This window comes from Typha latifolia, chromosome 5 (assembly GCF_019914945.1).
Source record: "Typha latifolia isolate L0001 chromosome 5, TyphaL0001v2, whole genome shotgun sequence".
NCBI lineage: Eukaryota > Viridiplantae > Streptophyta > Magnoliopsida > Poales > Typhaceae > Typha > Typha latifolia.
In genome coordinates this window covers 2,718,164-2,734,972 of record NC_133090.1, presented here as the reverse complement: position 1 = coordinate 2,734,972, position 16,809 = coordinate 2,718,164, and the positions used below count along the sequence as shown (strand labels likewise).

The 16,809-nt window shown below is 38.1% G+C and overlaps 3 protein-coding genes and 1 non-coding gene across 10 annotated transcripts; 2 read left to right on the top strand and 2 right to left on the bottom strand.

Moving 5' to 3' along the window:
- Positions 1-255: 255 nt before the first annotated feature.
- LOC140788603 (protein LUTEIN DEFICIENT 5, chloroplastic) lies at positions 256-6,586 on the bottom strand. The gene is made up of 15 exons (XM_073137927.1): positions 5,909-6,586; positions 5,589-5,814; positions 5,402-5,473; positions 5,205-5,315; positions 4,942-5,133; positions 4,669-4,830; positions 4,398-4,493; positions 4,214-4,315; positions 3,490-3,522; positions 3,314-3,394; positions 3,133-3,215; positions 2,587-2,718; positions 1,516-1,576; positions 909-974; positions 256-832 (listed from the first exon to the last, which is right to left on the bottom strand). The coding sequence occupies exons 1-15, from the start codon at positions 6,226-6,228 to the stop codon at positions 614-616; spliced, it is 1,956 nt and encodes a 651-aa protein (XP_072994028.1). The 5' UTR covers positions 6,229-6,586; the 3' UTR covers positions 256-613.
- Positions 6,587-8,828: 2,242 nt separating this feature from the next.
- LOC140788605 (shugoshin-1) lies at positions 8,829-11,401 on the bottom strand. 7 transcript variants are annotated; one of them, XM_073137929.1, is made up of 11 exons: positions 11,058-11,401; positions 10,807-10,946; positions 10,676-10,713; positions 10,477-10,585; positions 10,363-10,386; positions 10,113-10,181; positions 9,982-10,029; positions 9,792-9,891; positions 9,667-9,718; positions 9,442-9,570; positions 8,829-9,338 (listed from the first exon to the last, which is right to left on the bottom strand). In XM_073137929.1, the coding sequence occupies exons 1-11, from the start codon at positions 11,110-11,112 to the stop codon at positions 8,999-9,001; spliced, it is 1,104 nt and encodes a 367-aa protein (XP_072994030.1). In that variant the 5' UTR covers positions 11,113-11,401; the 3' UTR covers positions 8,829-8,998. The 7 variants fall into 7 exon arrangements, with proteins under 7 accessions (XP_072994030.1, XP_072994031.1, XP_072994033.1 ...); XM_073137930.1 differs by having other exon boundaries at positions 9,442-9,567; XM_073137932.1 differs by having other exon boundaries at positions 9,667-9,694.
- A 431-nt stretch (positions 11,402-11,832) lies between these two features.
- Positions 11,833-13,755, top strand: LOC140788425 (pentatricopeptide repeat-containing protein At2g29760, chloroplastic-like). The gene has a single exon (XM_073137673.1). It carries the CDS (start codon positions 11,833-11,835, stop codon positions 13,753-13,755), a length of 1,923 nt encoding a protein of 640 aa, XP_072993774.1.
- A 986-nt stretch (positions 13,756-14,741) lies between these two features.
- On the top strand, positions 14,742-14,825 carry TRNAY-GUA (transfer RNA tyrosine (anticodon GUA)). Its single transcript is given in 2 exon segments — positions 14,742-14,778; positions 14,790-14,825. It is a non-coding gene; the product is annotated as a tRNA-Tyr (tRNA).
- Positions 14,826-16,809: the final 1,984 nt, after the last annotated feature.

The window sequence follows — 16,809 nt, the reverse complement described above, 5'->3', positions numbered from 1 at the left end:
ATATTTAGAACTTGGGTACTTACAAAAGAAAGGAAGCAGTGATGAGATCCAAATGCCAGCAGAAGTGTCATTCCCACCAAATATGATACAAAGTTCTTTCAGATAAGAGCTTTCAATCTGTAATCTCAGTACTCATAACCAATCCAAAATCTCCAGCATCTAACAAGCGCATGAAGCGATGATAAAAAGCTTACGACTTTGCAAAGATAATTGGAATTTGCTTGAAAAATATCCATGGGAAATTTAGCTCTTCTATTTATGCAGAATAACACCAACGTGGACTTCTGAATTATGATACCAATGTGCTCTTACATAAACTTAAGAAGCATAATAAGCAACTTTGCCAAATGGAAAAGGGAGGTATCTCGTGATTCACCATGTAAAGCAAACTCTTCTTCAATCTACCAACTGATCTTGTTGGAAATTACAATACTAATTTCTTCCGAAGAACATCAGGCACCAAAATTGACGTAAGAAATCTATCTGATATTTACAATACAATATGCTATCAAGGAAACTTTAGACAGCTTGAAGCTGACCAGAATGAGAAAGATTGGGCAACAAGACATGTAGATGAATGGAAGTGTACTAACGAAACTTGGTGGGTCATTAATCATACACGAGCTTTGGAGACCTCACCTGGTTGGTCACCTCCTGAAGTGATAGCAGCAACAGATTTTGCCGGAGATTGGGGTGCCTGCAGGGATTGATCACCGTCTACCGTCAATATTTTTCCCTCTAAATTTGGGATTATAGGAGGCCTGGCTCTTCGTGTAACTGTCATTTGCAATCCCTCTGTTGTGTGGATGGTTGCTCCAGTCGTCATCTCCACCTACTTGTACAAACTTAATGTTACAAATGATGAATTTTCTCGACCAGGCAACAATAACAAAGTGTTAGATACATACAGGGGGTGCTCCTGGGGCAATTTGAAAGTTGAATCGTCTCACAAGCATTGCCGTTGCTACCACATTCTGCAAAAACATTTCAAATGTTTATATGTTGCATCTGAAGAGTTGAAATTATTTATATTGCATGCAATGACTAGAAATCCCACTGGTTATTATTCCTGGCATGCTTAAAAATTTATTCTGATATTTTAGTCTCAAAATTGCATCAATTAATTTTGTGTAAAATTGCATGCGGGCATGTGTAGCATGACCAAAAATAACAGTCTATATATAATGTCCAGAAAGATGGATCTTGAAAAATTAAGAATTTACAGATGCCCTGTTTCAGGGATCAAATAGCTAAGGAACTTACATGATCTCACATTCAGTAATGGCACATTTTACTGTAAAAGATGGATGATCTTCAGAGGAACCTATGAAAGCTGAAATTTTTCAAGACAAAAATGGAAGGGGCATACATGACAAAATGTTTGACTAATAATGGGATTAATAACATCCAAGAGATTCCACCTAAACATGTGCATGCTTAAAGGAAGTAGTTCAAGACCTTCAGGCTACTATCTGCAACAGAGAAAAAGAAGTTTCAAAACATAAGCAGGATTACCTCAAAAGTAGCAAACATGTCCCCAACACATTTCCTAGGACCACCACCAAACGGCAAATAACTGAAACATTTAATTTAACATCATGAGCCTGAAGGTAGCTTAAATACTATGTATTGAAATGAAATCCTGATTTGGAATTGGAGGATACATTCATCAGCTATTCTTCTAAATGGAGATGAAGATGTCATTCTGAAAAAAGAAAAGTAAAAAAACCAAGTTCATACTTGCAGAACATAATACATCAAGACATCTTGCTCTTAAACTGACCAACTGCGAATAGTGGTCAACTGTTGTTTTCTCTCATATTTTGTGCCTTAGAATTGCTAACTCAAGGGATTACGAACTATACATACCGATAAGCACTAATGTTTCTACAATGTATTTTAAAAATGATTCTTCAAAACTCATACATTTTTTTGTTGACATCTCTGAATTCCAAAAATGCAACACACTGAAAGAGCAAAGTTACTAAAGAACTGCCTATGACTAACAAAAAAGCAAACTGTTTTTGTAAGCTAAGATTTTCTAAGAGTCTTCCATTGGTTCCTCTTTTTACAACAGAAAAGTAGAAAAAGAGGAAACATTAAAAAGGATAACCAGCGACTGAAGAGATCAAAAACTATCAAAGGTTCCTCAATTAATCAAAAGAAAAAACAGACAACAAAGTACTTCAAACAAAGAAAGGTGAGCCAGAACTTGCACTGACTTTTACTCATGAAAAGAATTTTGAAATGCAAAGCATCTTTAGGCATTTAATATCTCTTGAGAGAGAAATAGGCCTGATGCCATAAACACAGCAATTAGAAAAGCAAAAAAATATACATGTATCTCTACCATCAAATGCAACAAATGAACAAATGACCAACGAGTTCCTTCAGTTAACATGGAATGGACGAGACATTATTTCCTATAGAGAGCAAGCAGTAAATGTGGATTCTGTTGTCACACTCAGAGAAGTATCCAATTATGTAAGGTAAAGAAATATCAGAAATTTTGAATTTGTTAAACAAATAACAAACTAGCATAATCAGAAAGAAAATGCAGATCCAAATCTAGGTCAGCATGGGCACCTGAAGTTCTGATTTATCTCATTTGGATTTGGTCCATCTAGTGGCCATCTTTCAGGATTGAAACTGTCACTGTCAACCCAATGATTAGGAGAACGGTGGAGGTTCCATACGGAAATGAAGATATCTTCACCCCTGCACTCGAATAAAACTTTAGAGTTATACCCAAAGTACACATGGTATGCAATTGTATTGTATCAATCTAGAAATTCACCCAAGCAATAGTTACATAAAAAATAAGCACATGGTTTCCAAGTATGAGTATATGGGTACGTATACTATAATCACTGCTTCACCATAACACATTATCCATATATCTATAATGCTTAGTCACTAAAGAGAATAAGTTGATCTTTGGTAGAAGCCAACACTAAAGAGCACACATATATTTCCAACAAAATTAACTTTGTCAATTCCCAAAGGGATGTCATTTGTTTCATAAGGCTTGTCCTAGCATCTAAGATGTCATGGGTTCTCAAGTGATCAAACTAAAGTATCTCAGACAAGACCAGAATAAGTATTCTTGAATATACAATCGAAAACTATTACCGTCCAATGGGGTACTTTCCAAGCACATCATTCTCAAGTGATCGACGAATTAAGACTGGTGGCTGAGGATAAAGTCTCAATGACTGCAATAAAACTGAAGTAAGAAAAAACATTCTGATGTATGATGAAACTATTGAACTTAGTTTGAGCAGCCACATGTTATGCAATGGCAAGATCTTACTTCATTGATCACACGTGCAGTATATTTTAGTTTCTTCATGTCTTCGATCGTTGGCAAGCGATCACCTAAGATGGTATCAACCTAGGCATCATGGAAAATAAGCATGCCATAAGACTTCAGACATGCGGAGAATATCATTTTGCTAATGTTTTCTAGTGTAGAAATGGAAATCTTACCTCATCTTGGAGCTTGGCCATAACTTTTGGTTCCTGCATATTAGGAATACAAGACAAGATAACAAAAATGAATGACAATATTCAGCAAAAGGCAAGTAGTCACATCCGTGAAATAATACAGGAAATCTACCTCCATATTTTAGGATGTAACTTGATATATAAATTTGTCTAATGTATACACATATACATATATATATACAAACACACAACGTAGAAGCCCGATACCTTTTGGGAGGTTCATGGATAGGAGCTATTAATTGTGCCTAAACATTCTATTTTCCTGTGCATCTTAAAGTACAATAAGAATATGCTTTTCATTATGGGTCATGAAGAATCTCATTTAGTAGCAATTTGATTGAAAATTGTATGTAGCAGGCTAGAATTGAATGTAGTTATCCATGTCAGTATTCTTTTTCCTCGAAGAATTCAATATCTCCTAGTTCACATTCAGCTGAGACAAAACTCATTGATAGATTGGCCCTGACACATGTAAATTTGATTGAAACAGCATATTAGACGGAAGATGAATATTGACCACCTCTATGGCTCTGTGTGCATAAAGGTACTTTGGCATAACATAAGAAACCTTTTACATAATATATTCAATCCAAGGAACCAAATTGTTACTTGCTTGAGAAACAAAATATCAAGTGTCTAAAACAAATTATAGCTTTATTAAGGGTAATCAGATGTGCAGTTAGAGAATAAGCAACATATTATATACCTTAGAGAGAAGATAAAATGTCCATGTTAAGACTGCTGCAGATGTCTCATGGCCAGCTATAAGCATTGTCATCAGATCATCTCGGAGTTGCTTGCTGGAAACCTGATGGATGCACAAAGTCGACTAAGGTGAATAAAATTAAATTACATCTAGTCACTCTGTAAATACAGGACTGGAATAATACATCATCTCCAGATGCCAAGAGGAAATGAAGGATACTAGGATCTTGCTCATTCATATACTCCTCATGAAATTGCAACTCCTCTTGCTCTACCATTCTCTGTAATTATGTAGAGATAAAAGATAACACTATCACATTGAATGCAGAATACTTGTTAAATGTATATATGCAGGAAATTTGTGTGGCATGAATACAGGTACTTTACAATTAATGCAGGAATTGATCACATAAAGTTTCTAAACCACCTATATTATGAACTATAATTGGTATTTACCTTGCAAATCGCAATTAGATTGTCAAGGGTACCATTGATCAACTTAAGAGCTTCGTTAACTTTTTTCTGCCGAGGGGAAATATCTTTCCATATGGGGATTTCCCAAGTTGGTATTGGAGATGTACTCCTCATTTCTGCTTCCCGCAGGACAGTGTACACTGCCTGATCAAACCATAGGTCAAGAAGACAATAACAATCAGAACAACAACAAAACAACGTAAAAACCAAGATAAATGATTTCAAAGGATACAAGCAAGATTGCTGAATAAAGACCTCAACTATTCCATTATCATGTGTCAGTGAATCAAACTCGTAGTTGAAGACTGCCTTGCCGATCACATCTAAAGTTAATCGTGAAAAAAGTGATTCCATCTCCACATCTTCTCCATCTGATGCCGCTGCATCTAACTTCTCACAGAGTCGATACGAAGCATCTCCAAAGAGGCCAATCATGGCAGCCACATACTGTTGATGAAATCAAATAAGTACAAATAACCATGACTTTAACACTCTGACCACCAAAGACAATCAATCACCTTCTGATGCAGTGCAGGAACAATAGCACGTCTCCTAACACGCCAAATTTCTCCATCAGCTGGTATCAACCCCTTTCCCATCACAAAATCCAGAATTTCTCCTAATATACCCTACACCCACCACAACCAACTTGTATACACTACTCTATTTTCAAGTTCAATAGAGTCCTATCTAAAAGATAAAATTAGAGGCATACCTTAGAATAAGATTTTGAATTGTCCCTGAGTATGTGTTTAGCTATGGCCGGGTCCGAGACAATCAGGAAAGACTGGTAAAAATCAAATTTTAAACATTACCAATTAGCCAGAATTGCAATTTTACGCTCCTCCCACCCAGGGAAAAAAAAAGGTAGAAGGATAAATAATTGTGTCCAAATCCCTTACCTTGGGCCCAAAAGTGAGGCGAAAGATACCACCATAAGTGAGGAAAAGCTCGTAGAGTGGGATAAAGAAGGCCTGCCCTCCCACAGCGCTCAACGACCCTTTCGCCTGCGGTATCTCCGGCTTTTCTGTGGCCCCACCATCACCAATCCATCTCGAAACCAACCCATTCAATAAATTCCCGGGCAATCCCAGCTTCCCGAGCGCATTCCGCACAGCAAGAACCCATCTTTTCTTGACAAAAAGCAATAAAAGCCCTCAATAATTGTAAGGGGAAAAAGAAAAAAAGAAATAGCAATGAAAAAAACAAAGAAGACCCGGACCCCCATTGTTGCACGGTGTATTCCCCGGAGGCGATTCGGGAGGCGAGCTCGGCGCGGCGCTTCTCCTCGAGAAGCCTCTCTACCTCCTTCACGCCTTGCTCGTCGTCCTGGGAAGGTCGGTTGGAGGATGCGAAGCATCGAGAGGAGCGGCGGATGCTTCTAGGGAGATGAATGGATTTGGTTGCTGCTAAGGCGAGGGAATAAGAAGGAGAAGGAGAAGGAGAAGGAGAGGTGAAGAGTGAGGTCTTCTGATAATGGGATTGGGTCGGGAGATGGGTGAGTTGGAGAAGAGCAGTGGAAGAGAGGTTGGAAGTGGCCATGGCTTCTCACTCCACTACTCTCTCTCTTCTCTCTCTCTCTCTCTCTCTTATCTCTTTGACTCTTTTTAGCTTTTTAGTGTATTTTTTATATAAAAAAAACACTAAAAAGCTAGAAAAAGTCTTTTGTTTTAGGAAGGAGGGAAGGGAGGAGAAAGCGGAGACGTTGCATCGGTGGATTCGTTTTTTTTTTTTGGTGGTTTCAATTTAGTAATAAAAGAAAAGGTAAAGAAAACGACTTTGTTCAATTTAATATTATTTTAATAAATAATTATTAGAACAATATCCGGATCCTTCTTCTCCTCCTTGTGCTCTTGTGGAGGAATCATCTTGGTTTAGCCTTTTGGGATCTCTTTGTTCCTTTTTTATTTTCCTCAAAAAGATAAATGAAAGCTTAATTATTTAATAAATTATTCAAGCCCAAAGTGATCAAGATGGATACGCATCTTAAAAGAAATATAAATCAGGTCATGATAGAGATTAAGGGTTTGAATCCTCTTACTAAAGTTTGAGGTTAATACTTGGTGAAATATTGTATGCATATCATTTGAGTACATTGTAGCCTATTTTTTTTTGGGAGATTAACTCAGTTATATAATTTATTTATTTGAGAGGATTAATTTTTTTGTTTAGTATATGAAGTCTTGGTGATTTAACATCTCCAAAACCTGAAAGTTGAATAAAGTATTTCTCAAAAACAAAAAAAAAGTTGAATAAAGTTCTCTTTTATATATTGCATTAATTACTCATACTAGAAATAATGGAATGTCACCTTTTATGCTCAATCAAAAAGGTTGGTTCAATGTCAATTTATATCTGACTAAATGAAAATACCCAAAACTCCTAATTGTTAAAGATAAAACCTACTGAGAAAATTTCTAGCAAACTAGAAACCATATAGGAAAAGAAAACATGAACAAATCAGAGACATGCATCAATGGTACTTTACACTGAGTCAAATATCTTAAAGTTACTAACTAACTTTTGTAAAGTTAGTAAGAATCTCTTTAACTAAAAAGATTATAAGATAGACTTTAATTAAAAATAATTATTATAAAAAAATATGTAGTAATTTAGTAACTTGGCTAATCAATAGGTTGATTGATAGTTCAGCAATGCAGAGATTTGATAAATCAGCTCGATAATGTGGCTACTTAGAGCGATATCTCGGTAATATTTAATTCGGAGCAATAACTTAACAATACTCACACCTTGAAGCTTGCCCATATCTAACCTTTGGGCTAAAAAACACCTTTGCTTTACTTAAAATTGACACTGGTTTTCTGCATAGACTCAAGGATTCCTCGTTGAGCTCCTCACTCTCCAAGATATATCCATGTCTGTAGCTCATGTATAAAAAGCAATGTGAAAAATAAACTCTTTTAGCTATGACAAGCACAATTTTCATGCATGGCTTTAGAATAAAAGCTAACATTCTACTCTAAGAAAGTGTTAGTAATTTCATGTATTTGACATAAATTTTTTATTAACTTTGAGCTAAGTTTTAAATAGAGTCCACACATTATTAATGATGGTTTAATGGTGAAATTAATTTAGCTCAAAGAGTACTTTATTGTCATATATTCACTTAGTCAAATCCATGAAGAGAAGTGAATAAAAATTGGCTCTAAAGTGGGTATCATGGCAATGGAAAATAAAAAAAAAAGTGAGTTTAGTATCATATTAAATATTTGAGAAATGTTAGTATGGTATATAAGTAATAAATTTCTTATGAGCTTTGGGCCCCAAAAGAGATACCTATTTTGTGAGTAAATGTTACTATGCAACTTAACTCACACGCGCGCACCGCCCGGCCTAGCACGGCTCAGTTTGATTCACACGAGTCAAATCCAATTTTAATTACTTTTAGATTCGAAATGGTGCATCCATTCGGTGACATTTTGCATCTTTTCGTCGAGCTTGTTTAATTCTATAAATAGGCTGTCAGTTTGCATAATTTCATATAAAAATTTAGTTCATTCCTTCTAAAGTTAAGTCTTAAGTTTGAGTCTGCATTTGAGAGAGAGCATAGCACGGTTCAGGTTTAACAAAGCATTCGAAAGTTGCTTTCTTTTGAGTGCAAGATAGTCGTTGTATCCTGAGAGACCGACGTCCACTGTTCCAGAAGCAATCGGTGGAGGGTGAATTGGTCTTAAGGAGATAGTGTCTAACACTAGACTCGACTATTCAGAATTTTATATTCTGTAATCTGTAAATTTATTTAATTTATTTATTTTGATCAGATTTTTGTGACTTTTTGGAATCAGATTGTTACCGCTAACAGAAAGCACAAAGAAAACTAGCATCAGAAGCCTTAAAAGTAGTAAAATGGGGAACATTTTCATTGAGAGAGTGCTATACAGACCGAGAGACCACACAAAAGATTGTGTGTACTAATTTCATGTCAAATAAACTGTGACGATGTGATTGAAGTGAAAAAGTAAATCTGCAATTAATCTTCAAGATTCTTCAAAATGCTTAGATTTCAAAAATTAATGTTAAACATCAACCAGCTTACCTGCAAAGATGAGATACTTCTTTGAAAAGCATTCACATGATACTTGTACATAGTTCTCAACTTTATGCACTAAGTCATCCACTAATTTGAAAAAAGAGATCTCTTTATCAAAGATATTAGCTTGTCAAGTAAGTTTGCAGTGAAGTAATACACTAAACAACAGTATAGATCAAAAAGATGTGCTAAAGTTAGTGAGATGACCACCTCTCAGTTGGTACCCACAGAGTAATAGCCATGCCGCTAGATCTTAGAACCTTAATCCACACGCCTCATTTTGACATTCAAAGGCAGTTCCTTGTAAGAAATGACTTTCTCAGCAGCCCTTCGCAATGGCCTTCCAACTGAAGTTCTCCTAAATTCTTGATCCCCTAATTCTGAGAACCTTCTAAAGTCCTTTCCCTCTTCATCGGCTCCTTTACTACAAACATTTGAACAGGAATAAGTTGAATTTTCAATCTGTTGAAAAAAGTCTTCATGCAATTCTTCACTGATAAAAGAGCAAGCTGGAATCTTGGTGTCCTCTATCTTGGATGAGTCCTCTGTAGATTCACATAATTCGGATTTGAATTTACTCGATCTCAGTCTCAAAGGTTTCCTGTTGGATAAAAGATCCACTAATTGTGTCAATAATATTTAATAATATCCTGCAAGGAATGTGGAGATGGCAGCATCCCAGAGCTTGAGCCAAAATGCATTACCTTCTGTCTTTGTCCAAAGGTTCAGTAATGGCCAAGCAAACAGGAACATTGTTATCCTCTACCATGGGAAACTCCTCAGTTTCGCATGATTCAGATTTCAGTGTGTTATATCTCCTTCTCAAAGATCTTCTGTTTTAATACAAAAGCTCAAGTCATCTATTCAATTTTATCTTACATGGATAAGGAGGGTAGCAGGCATCTTACAGCTAAGTAAATATGCATTACCTCCTGTCATCCTTTCCTAGTGTTATTGCTTGATCAGTCATTGTAGCCAAGGCTAAATGTGTCAGGAAATCATTATTTAAAGGAAAGAAATCAAAGGAAACAAAAGACTGTGGACAAGAAGCTACATTGAGTTTCTAATGCACGCTTCCTGTTGGGTTTGCAGGTTTGCTTGTTACTAGCTGGACAGCATGCATCAGCCACAACCTCAGCAACCTTGGGGTGCCCCTTTTTGAATTTAGTTAAAGCAGAAAGCATATCATGAAAAGGGAATATAGCAGGCACAAGAGCTGAACATATGGTAAATTTTGCTCATACCTCAGAAGCAATTTTCTCACACAACTGTTGACCCAACTTCTCCTTCTCCTAAAGATGAGGAAAATCGTTGCTTCTATCATTGACAGGAAGAGCCAACAGAACTACCAAGCGTAGTAAAACTACTGCTATACCTCCATTTCCAATGTCTTCAGTCGAAGAATTGCTGTTGTACATCCAAGCTCATGCTGCAATGTTTTAAGCTGTATAACAACAATAACTAGTAAGTAGTAACTGTATTAAATAACCATAATTAAGCCGCAAAATAGACAATTCACCAAAACAATTATATCAATTAGTAAACTGCATCCAATATCCACAAGTAAAGAGCAAAATAGACAACCCAACAAACAACTGACCAGTCTAAGGTCAGAGTGAGCTTACTCTATCTTTCGCTAAATTGAGCTCCTGCAGATCAAAGCAAAACAGAAATAAGAAATTTTTAAACTGTACATGGAAGAGAGAAAGAAAGAGGAGCCAAAAGCATAAGGAACAAACCGTTAGCATCTGAGAGTTGGCTTGTGCAAGTTGCCAATTCTGCTGATTGGCTTTCTGCAATGCAAACCTAAGCTTCTGCAACTCAATGCTACTCAATTGTATAGTCTTACTGTTGAAAAAAATCGTGAAAACTATCACTGAGCAAATAACTCGTTCATGATGTGGAATTACATGGTGTACCTTTCAGAAATTCACTTACTTTTTCTCCCCAAGAATCTTCAGCAGAGCACTATTTTCCTGCAGATTGTACACCCAACAAAAAGAATCACTCTTTTAAGTAAACGAAAAGGGTAATTCGAGAAAAGGGTAAGCAAGATAGTAATTGGTTACCTTCATCAAGTCCATGAATTCTTTGGAACTGGAACAAGGCATGGCCTTTGGGTTTTCTTGATTGCACTCGATGCTGGATTTCACGGGCCTTACTGTGTTCGTGATGTCGGATAGAGTCTTCCTCCCCAGTCTCGCGTTCACTGCAATCAAGACGAGTTGATCTGATCAGAGTAGCTACATCGGGAAGGCAAAGAGAAGCCCTAACCCTACTTTTAACGCCAGGATCAAGAGAAGGAAAGAGCTGGAATTACCAATGGCGCCTCCAGTGGCATTGCCTTCACGGCGAAGGAGGGGGGCTCCTTCCATTGGAGATCAAGAACAGAGACCTCGAGAGTGATCTTCCTCGCTTCGAATTCCCTTAATCCTTGGAGGGATTCTAAGATTAGAGCTCCGAGGAAGAAGGAATCGGGCCAAATAGAGAGGGAATAAATTCAAAAGAACAGGAGGGGGGAAATGGAAACAGGAAATTGGAGACTTGGAATGATCTAAGAAACCCTAATAAATCGAGAAAAAAAAATGCTGTTATAAACTCATCCTAAGAGACTGAGAGAAGCAAGAGCATATGAGATTCCGGGTCGGGTCTCTCGTTATTCTCAAAATTCACTCGATCCATGAAATATTCAACCCGACAATACTAGCGGGTTCCGGGTTGAACCCGACAACATAGTGATTCTTGATCACGATGAGAGCATTCGTGGCCGTCCGATGAGCGCAATCATCGAGACGGCGAATCTCGAACGGGTACCGAACGTACCTTCAAAAATAACTCTTCCCTCCCAAACTCCACTCCAAAAGTAATGTCCCAAAGAAGCCTTCTTCCATTTCCGAACCACTACCTCCCCTTCCCCTTCCCCTTCTCAAGCTCTCCAAATCCAAGCCCAGCTCCTCCTCCGCGGCCTCCACCGCCGCCGCCTTCCTCTTTCCAAGCTCATCTCCTTCTTCGCCCTCTCAACTCCCCCAAATATCCCTCACGCCCGCCTCCTCTTCTCCCTTCTCTCTCGCCCCAATGCCTTCATCGCCAACACCATGATCCGCGCCTTCTGCCGCAGCGATTCCCCAATCGATTCCATCCTCTACAAAACCATGATTTTGGAAAGCCACCCACTTCCCAATAGCTTCACCTACACGTTTCTCGCCAATGCCTGCGCCAAATTGCCGAGCCCCGAGTTGGGGTTTCAGGTCCATTGTCATATAGTGAAATCTGGGGTTGATATGGATACTTGTGTATTGAATTCTCTCATGTGTTTATACTCATCTTTTGGGGATGTGGAACTTGCACGCCAGGTGTTTGATTCGTGTCATAACAAGGACGTTGTCTCATATAATACTATGATTGGTGTGTATGGCAGAGGTGGTTGCATTGTTGATGCATTGAGGACTTTTAAACAGATGCTTGATTTGGATGTTTGGCCAGATAGCTTCACGTTTGTGTCAGTGCTTTCGCTTTGTTCGGAATTGGATGATGCAAGAATCGGGAAGGCAGTGCATTCATTAGCGTGTCAGGTTCTGGGGTCGGATGGATTCAACAGTCATCTTGCGATTGGTCTTATTGACATGTACTCAAAATGTGGGATAATGGAGTTGGCTGATCTAGTGTTTCGTACAATAACGGATGGCAAGGATGTTAAGGCATGGAGTTCTATGGTCTCAGGTAATGCTAGATGTAGGAAGATCGAGGAAGCTTGGAAACTGTTTGAGGATATGTCTAACAAAGATTTGGTGGCTTGGACTGCTTTAATTGGTGGCTGCTGTCAAAGCGGTAGGTACAAGGAGGCATTGAATTTTTCTGAGGAAATGGAGCAGGCAGGACTGAGACCTGATGAAGTGACCATCGTTACTGTCCTTTCTGCTTGTGCCCAGTTAGATGCTCTTGGTACTGGCAAGAAACTTCACCATTACGTAGAAGGCAATGGATTACTTGGTAGAAACTCTAGAATTAATACGGCGATTGTGGATATGTATTGCAAATGTGGATGCATACAAACAGCTCTAGATGTATTTCACGGTGTTGATGACACACTAAAGACAGTGGATCTTTTCAACGCCATTATACTGGGACTTGCTCAACATGGACTTGGTGAGAAAGCAATTGCAATATTCAGTGAGATGGAATCACTAGGTTTGGTTCCAGATGAAATTACATTTGTAGGCATATTATGTGCCTGTAGTCACAGTGGCTTAGTTACAGAAGGCAAGGAAATATTTGATGCCATGGTGGAGAAATATGGAATTAGTCGACAGATTGAGCATTATGGATGCATGGTTGATCTCCTCGGGCGAGGTGGGTTGTTGAATGAGGCTTACAGTTTTATTGAAAAGATGCCTGTCAAAGCAAACTCTGTGATATTGTCAGCCCTGCTACGTGCATGTAGAATACACCGGAATGCCAAAATTGGACAACTTGCACAAGAACACCTTCTGAAACTTGATCCGGATTACGAGGAGTGTCTTCTTTTATCTAACTTATTTTCTGAGGATAAGAAAAGGGACCATGCAAAAAAGGTGAGGAGAATTATAAATTATCAGCGAAAACGTAGGCCAACTTTCTACAGTTATATAGAGTGGAATAGCACAGTCCAACAATTCTCTGCAAATGACACCTGTCATGCGCAAGCCAAGGAGATAAATGTAATGCTTGAAGAGATGTCAAGGCAATTGGGTTTTTCGGTATATGACAATGTTACTGAGCAAATACAGTATGATGTTTGTAAAGAGGAAAATGGAACTATTCCATCTCGTCATAGCGAGATGGTTGCTTTAGCATTTGGTTTGATAAATCTGGGCTCCGTGACTCCAATAAAAATTGTGACTAATCACCGTATGAGCAGTGATTGTCATGCATCATTTAAGCTCCTATCTAAGATTTATAATAGGGTAATAACTGTGAGGGATGGGATTAGGTTCCACCAGATGGAGCATGGATCATGCTCTTGCATGGATTACTGGTGATGATCATGCAACTTTAATTTTATGAACAGGCAAGATGAAGTAAGCTAGTGAGTCAAAAAGCTGTTGGGTTGCTATGAGATAATCTGCTAGCTGAAGAAAATCTTTTTATATGCTGTACGACACTACATCAGTATGTTCCAGGCATCTTCAAAGACTTTGGTCCTTTGTTTAGCAACAGCAGATTTTAAGATTCAAAGACTCTTCACATGAGCTTAACGCAGAAACTCGATGTGAATATTGATGAAAATCTGGTTCTTGTACTTGTCAGTGAGAAGTGACCATCTTCACATATGGGGTGGTATTTATTCAGAGACAACAGAAGTCGAATTCATTTTCTTTTTGAAGAATATACAAAGAAGTAACATCGCCCAGTAAGAACCATGGCATTGTTGTATGCGAGAGGACTGATATTTGTAATTTTTTGCTAAATGATCACTCCATTATTTGAAACCTCAGTTGTTGAGCACTCAGTGATAGCGCGCAATGGTTTGCTGCAACATTTAATGAGAGTAGTGGAACAGCTTTGATGAGGAGTTTGGACTACCTTCTTCCTATGCACTGAACATCTTTCATCATGTGCATTGTCCAAGCTTGTAAATTTATAACATCTTCGTTGTTCAATGTCTCTCTTCTGTTCTTACATGATGCCACTGGAAGTTATTTGCTCATTCCCCTACCGAAGGTACTTTTCTTGGTCCGCGAATTTTCTATCCCAACACAATGATCTCTCAAATTCCATAGGAATGCTACATCCTATCTCACAGTAAAATGAAATGATTATTTTCATAATCTGTAACAGGTATAGTGGAACTTTGACATCAATAGCAGTCGCTAAATAAACAAATGCTTATTGCTGATTGATCAGGAGCCCTCGTTCAATAAAGTGTCACTTTACAAGGGTGAATGATATCATGGATTGATTAGATACATGGTTCATAATAGTTAAATTATTTGTTAATATTCTGTTATTACAAAATTTTTATCAACCGACCTTAGCTCAGTTGGTAGAGCGAAGGACTGTAGTGTAGTCAGATATCCTTAGGTCGCTGGTTCGAATCCGGCAGGTCGGAAATTATTTTTGCCTCTCCTCTTTCTTTGACATTGGGCCCAAGACCGGCCCATTAGTATATTAGAAAACCCAAGCCTGACCCAATGATTCAATGAAAAGTGTGTAGGGGTGAAAACGGTTAGGATAGTGCTCAATCCACATTCTGATTCATATTTTTGGTCAGATATGAATAAATTTTAAATTATCGGATATTAAATAGATGCTAATTAAATTTTAAACAAATTATAATATTTTATTTAGAGATAATTAATATAAAAATACAATGAGTTTTAAAAAAATTTCTTGCATGCCAAATACATATAACATTATCAAAATTAATCTCTACAATAATATATAACATGTCATTAGTAACAATACTAATATTCACTATTTAAATAAGCAAACTAAAAATTATAAATTATTTAAAAAATATTGGATAAACAGATATTCGATATCCATATCCGAATTCGAAAATTATTTTCGACCCATATCTGAATTTGTACCATATCTAAATCCGTATTCGAAATTTCTTTTCAAAAATCTTATCCACATACAAATCTTTATCTAAATTAGATAGAAAATTTTTATTCGAATCAAATTTGAATCGGGTCGGAGTTAATGAGTTAGACCTTCTAGCTCACGTCATGCTCGCGGGCCCACATGTCTAGCACACAACGTACTCGGGTTGCATGTAGGTCCGATTAAATTAGTTGTTGCAGGCCCACCAGATCGTTCTACCAATCATCCTCGGGCTCATACTCGGGCCAAAAGTCATGCTCATGAGTCCTAAACTTAGTGGTATGAGGTGGTCGATTCACAAAAATTTAAGCCATCTCGATATGCATGCATTTTACCTCCTCCACCCACTTACCCTAACCCTATCCCTAACCCTAAGGCCAAATTTGTGTTTGGGCCTAGGGGCGCTGCCATAGACCAATATAGACTCGGTGGGGGCTGGGTAAGGTCCCAAGCTAGTAGTAGTCGGCATCTAGCGGGTCCTTGCGGCGACGAGCGATAGTGAAGGAAGAAAATCAAGCTTAGGCTTGGTTTGTTGTAGGGGCGGCCGTGACACGTTGCCAGCGGTCCTGCTGGCCCTTGGTGGTCGCAGTTGGTACCTAGGGCCCTAACACAACAAAGCCAAGGAGGTGAAGAAGCCCGAGGAAGTCGCCCTAAAATGGTTTGGCTCGATAGTATCATAGTGAGCGTGGCTGTCAAATTCGGCCATGCAATGGTCGTCGACGACTCTGGTGGCCACCATTGGATGATAGTTGGGCTGAGGAAGCTAGCCGTGGCCACTAGTGTGTTCACAAAAAGGCCAAACCCGAGGCCACCAGTTGTGAATTAATTGTAGAGTGGAAGGTTGTCAATGACGGTCTTCCGACTAGCGTCGGTGCAAATGATGGTCATGGCTCAAGTGCGAATGGACCAAGGAAGGGATTAGCGGAGGTGGCTTGGACTGAGAGGGTTTGGATTGCCACCAGTGGAAAACTAGAGTTTGGGGCGTATTTTTCCACCGCATATGGGTAAGATGATGTTGGGGTCATTGCTTGGGCTGCTCTAGTGTCGCTGTTGCGATGGGAAAAGTCTGCAAAGGTGGTAGAGGCTCCTAAAGAGGGAGTTTTGGCCATAGTTTGGTGCTCCTCTCCATCTCCCTCGCAAGTTGAAGATAATGGTTGTAATGGCATCGATTCCACAGCCGCTCTTAGAGTTGAAGTGAAGGTATACTTTTTTTTCTTATTTTGGAATACTTCTTATTTTAGAATAACAACTAAATGTTATAATAGCTCATTCTAGAAATACAAATATTATTCATTAAAAATACATCTCATACAACACATTAACCCAATCATTAATTTACTATTGATAGTTATCCTATCAACCTATTTATATCAAGTCAAAGTGTATTTGTAATAATTTCATAAAAAAATAAAATAATTTTTTTTCCTTCACTTTATATCACAACAAATATAATCATTATACTATTATTTCAGAATAAAATAAACATA

Bases quoted from the DNA above. Each gene is read 5' to 3' on its own strand.
- LOC140788603 (XM_073137927.1), bottom strand. From the start codon at position 6,228: ATGGCCACTTCCAACCTCTCTTCCACTGCTCTTCTCCAACTCACCCAT. The intron at 4,316-4,397 runs GTATTATTCCAG...TGCATCCATCAG, and splicing joins TCTTGGCATCTGGAGATGAT to GTTTCCAGCAAGCAACTCCG. The intron at 833-908 runs GTATGTATCTAA...TTGTACAAGTAG, and splicing joins TTGCCCCAGGAGCACCCCCT to GTGGAGATGACGACTGGAGC.
- LOC140788605 (XM_073137929.1), bottom strand. From the start codon at position 11,112: ATGGAAGGAGCCCCCCTCCTTCGCCGTGAAGGCAATGCCACTGGAGGC. The intron at 10,947-11,057 runs GTAATTCCAGCT...TCTTGATTGCAG, and splicing joins TGCCACTGGAGGCGCCATTG to TGAACGCGAGACTGGGGAGG. The intron at 9,571-9,666 runs GTAATGCATATT...GTATTAAAACAG, and splicing joins CTAGGAAAGGATGACAGGAG to AAGATCTTTGAGAAGGAGAT.
- LOC140788425 (XM_073137673.1), top strand. From the start codon at position 11,833: ATGATCCGCGCCTTCTGCCGCAGCGATTCCCCAATCGATTCCATCCTC.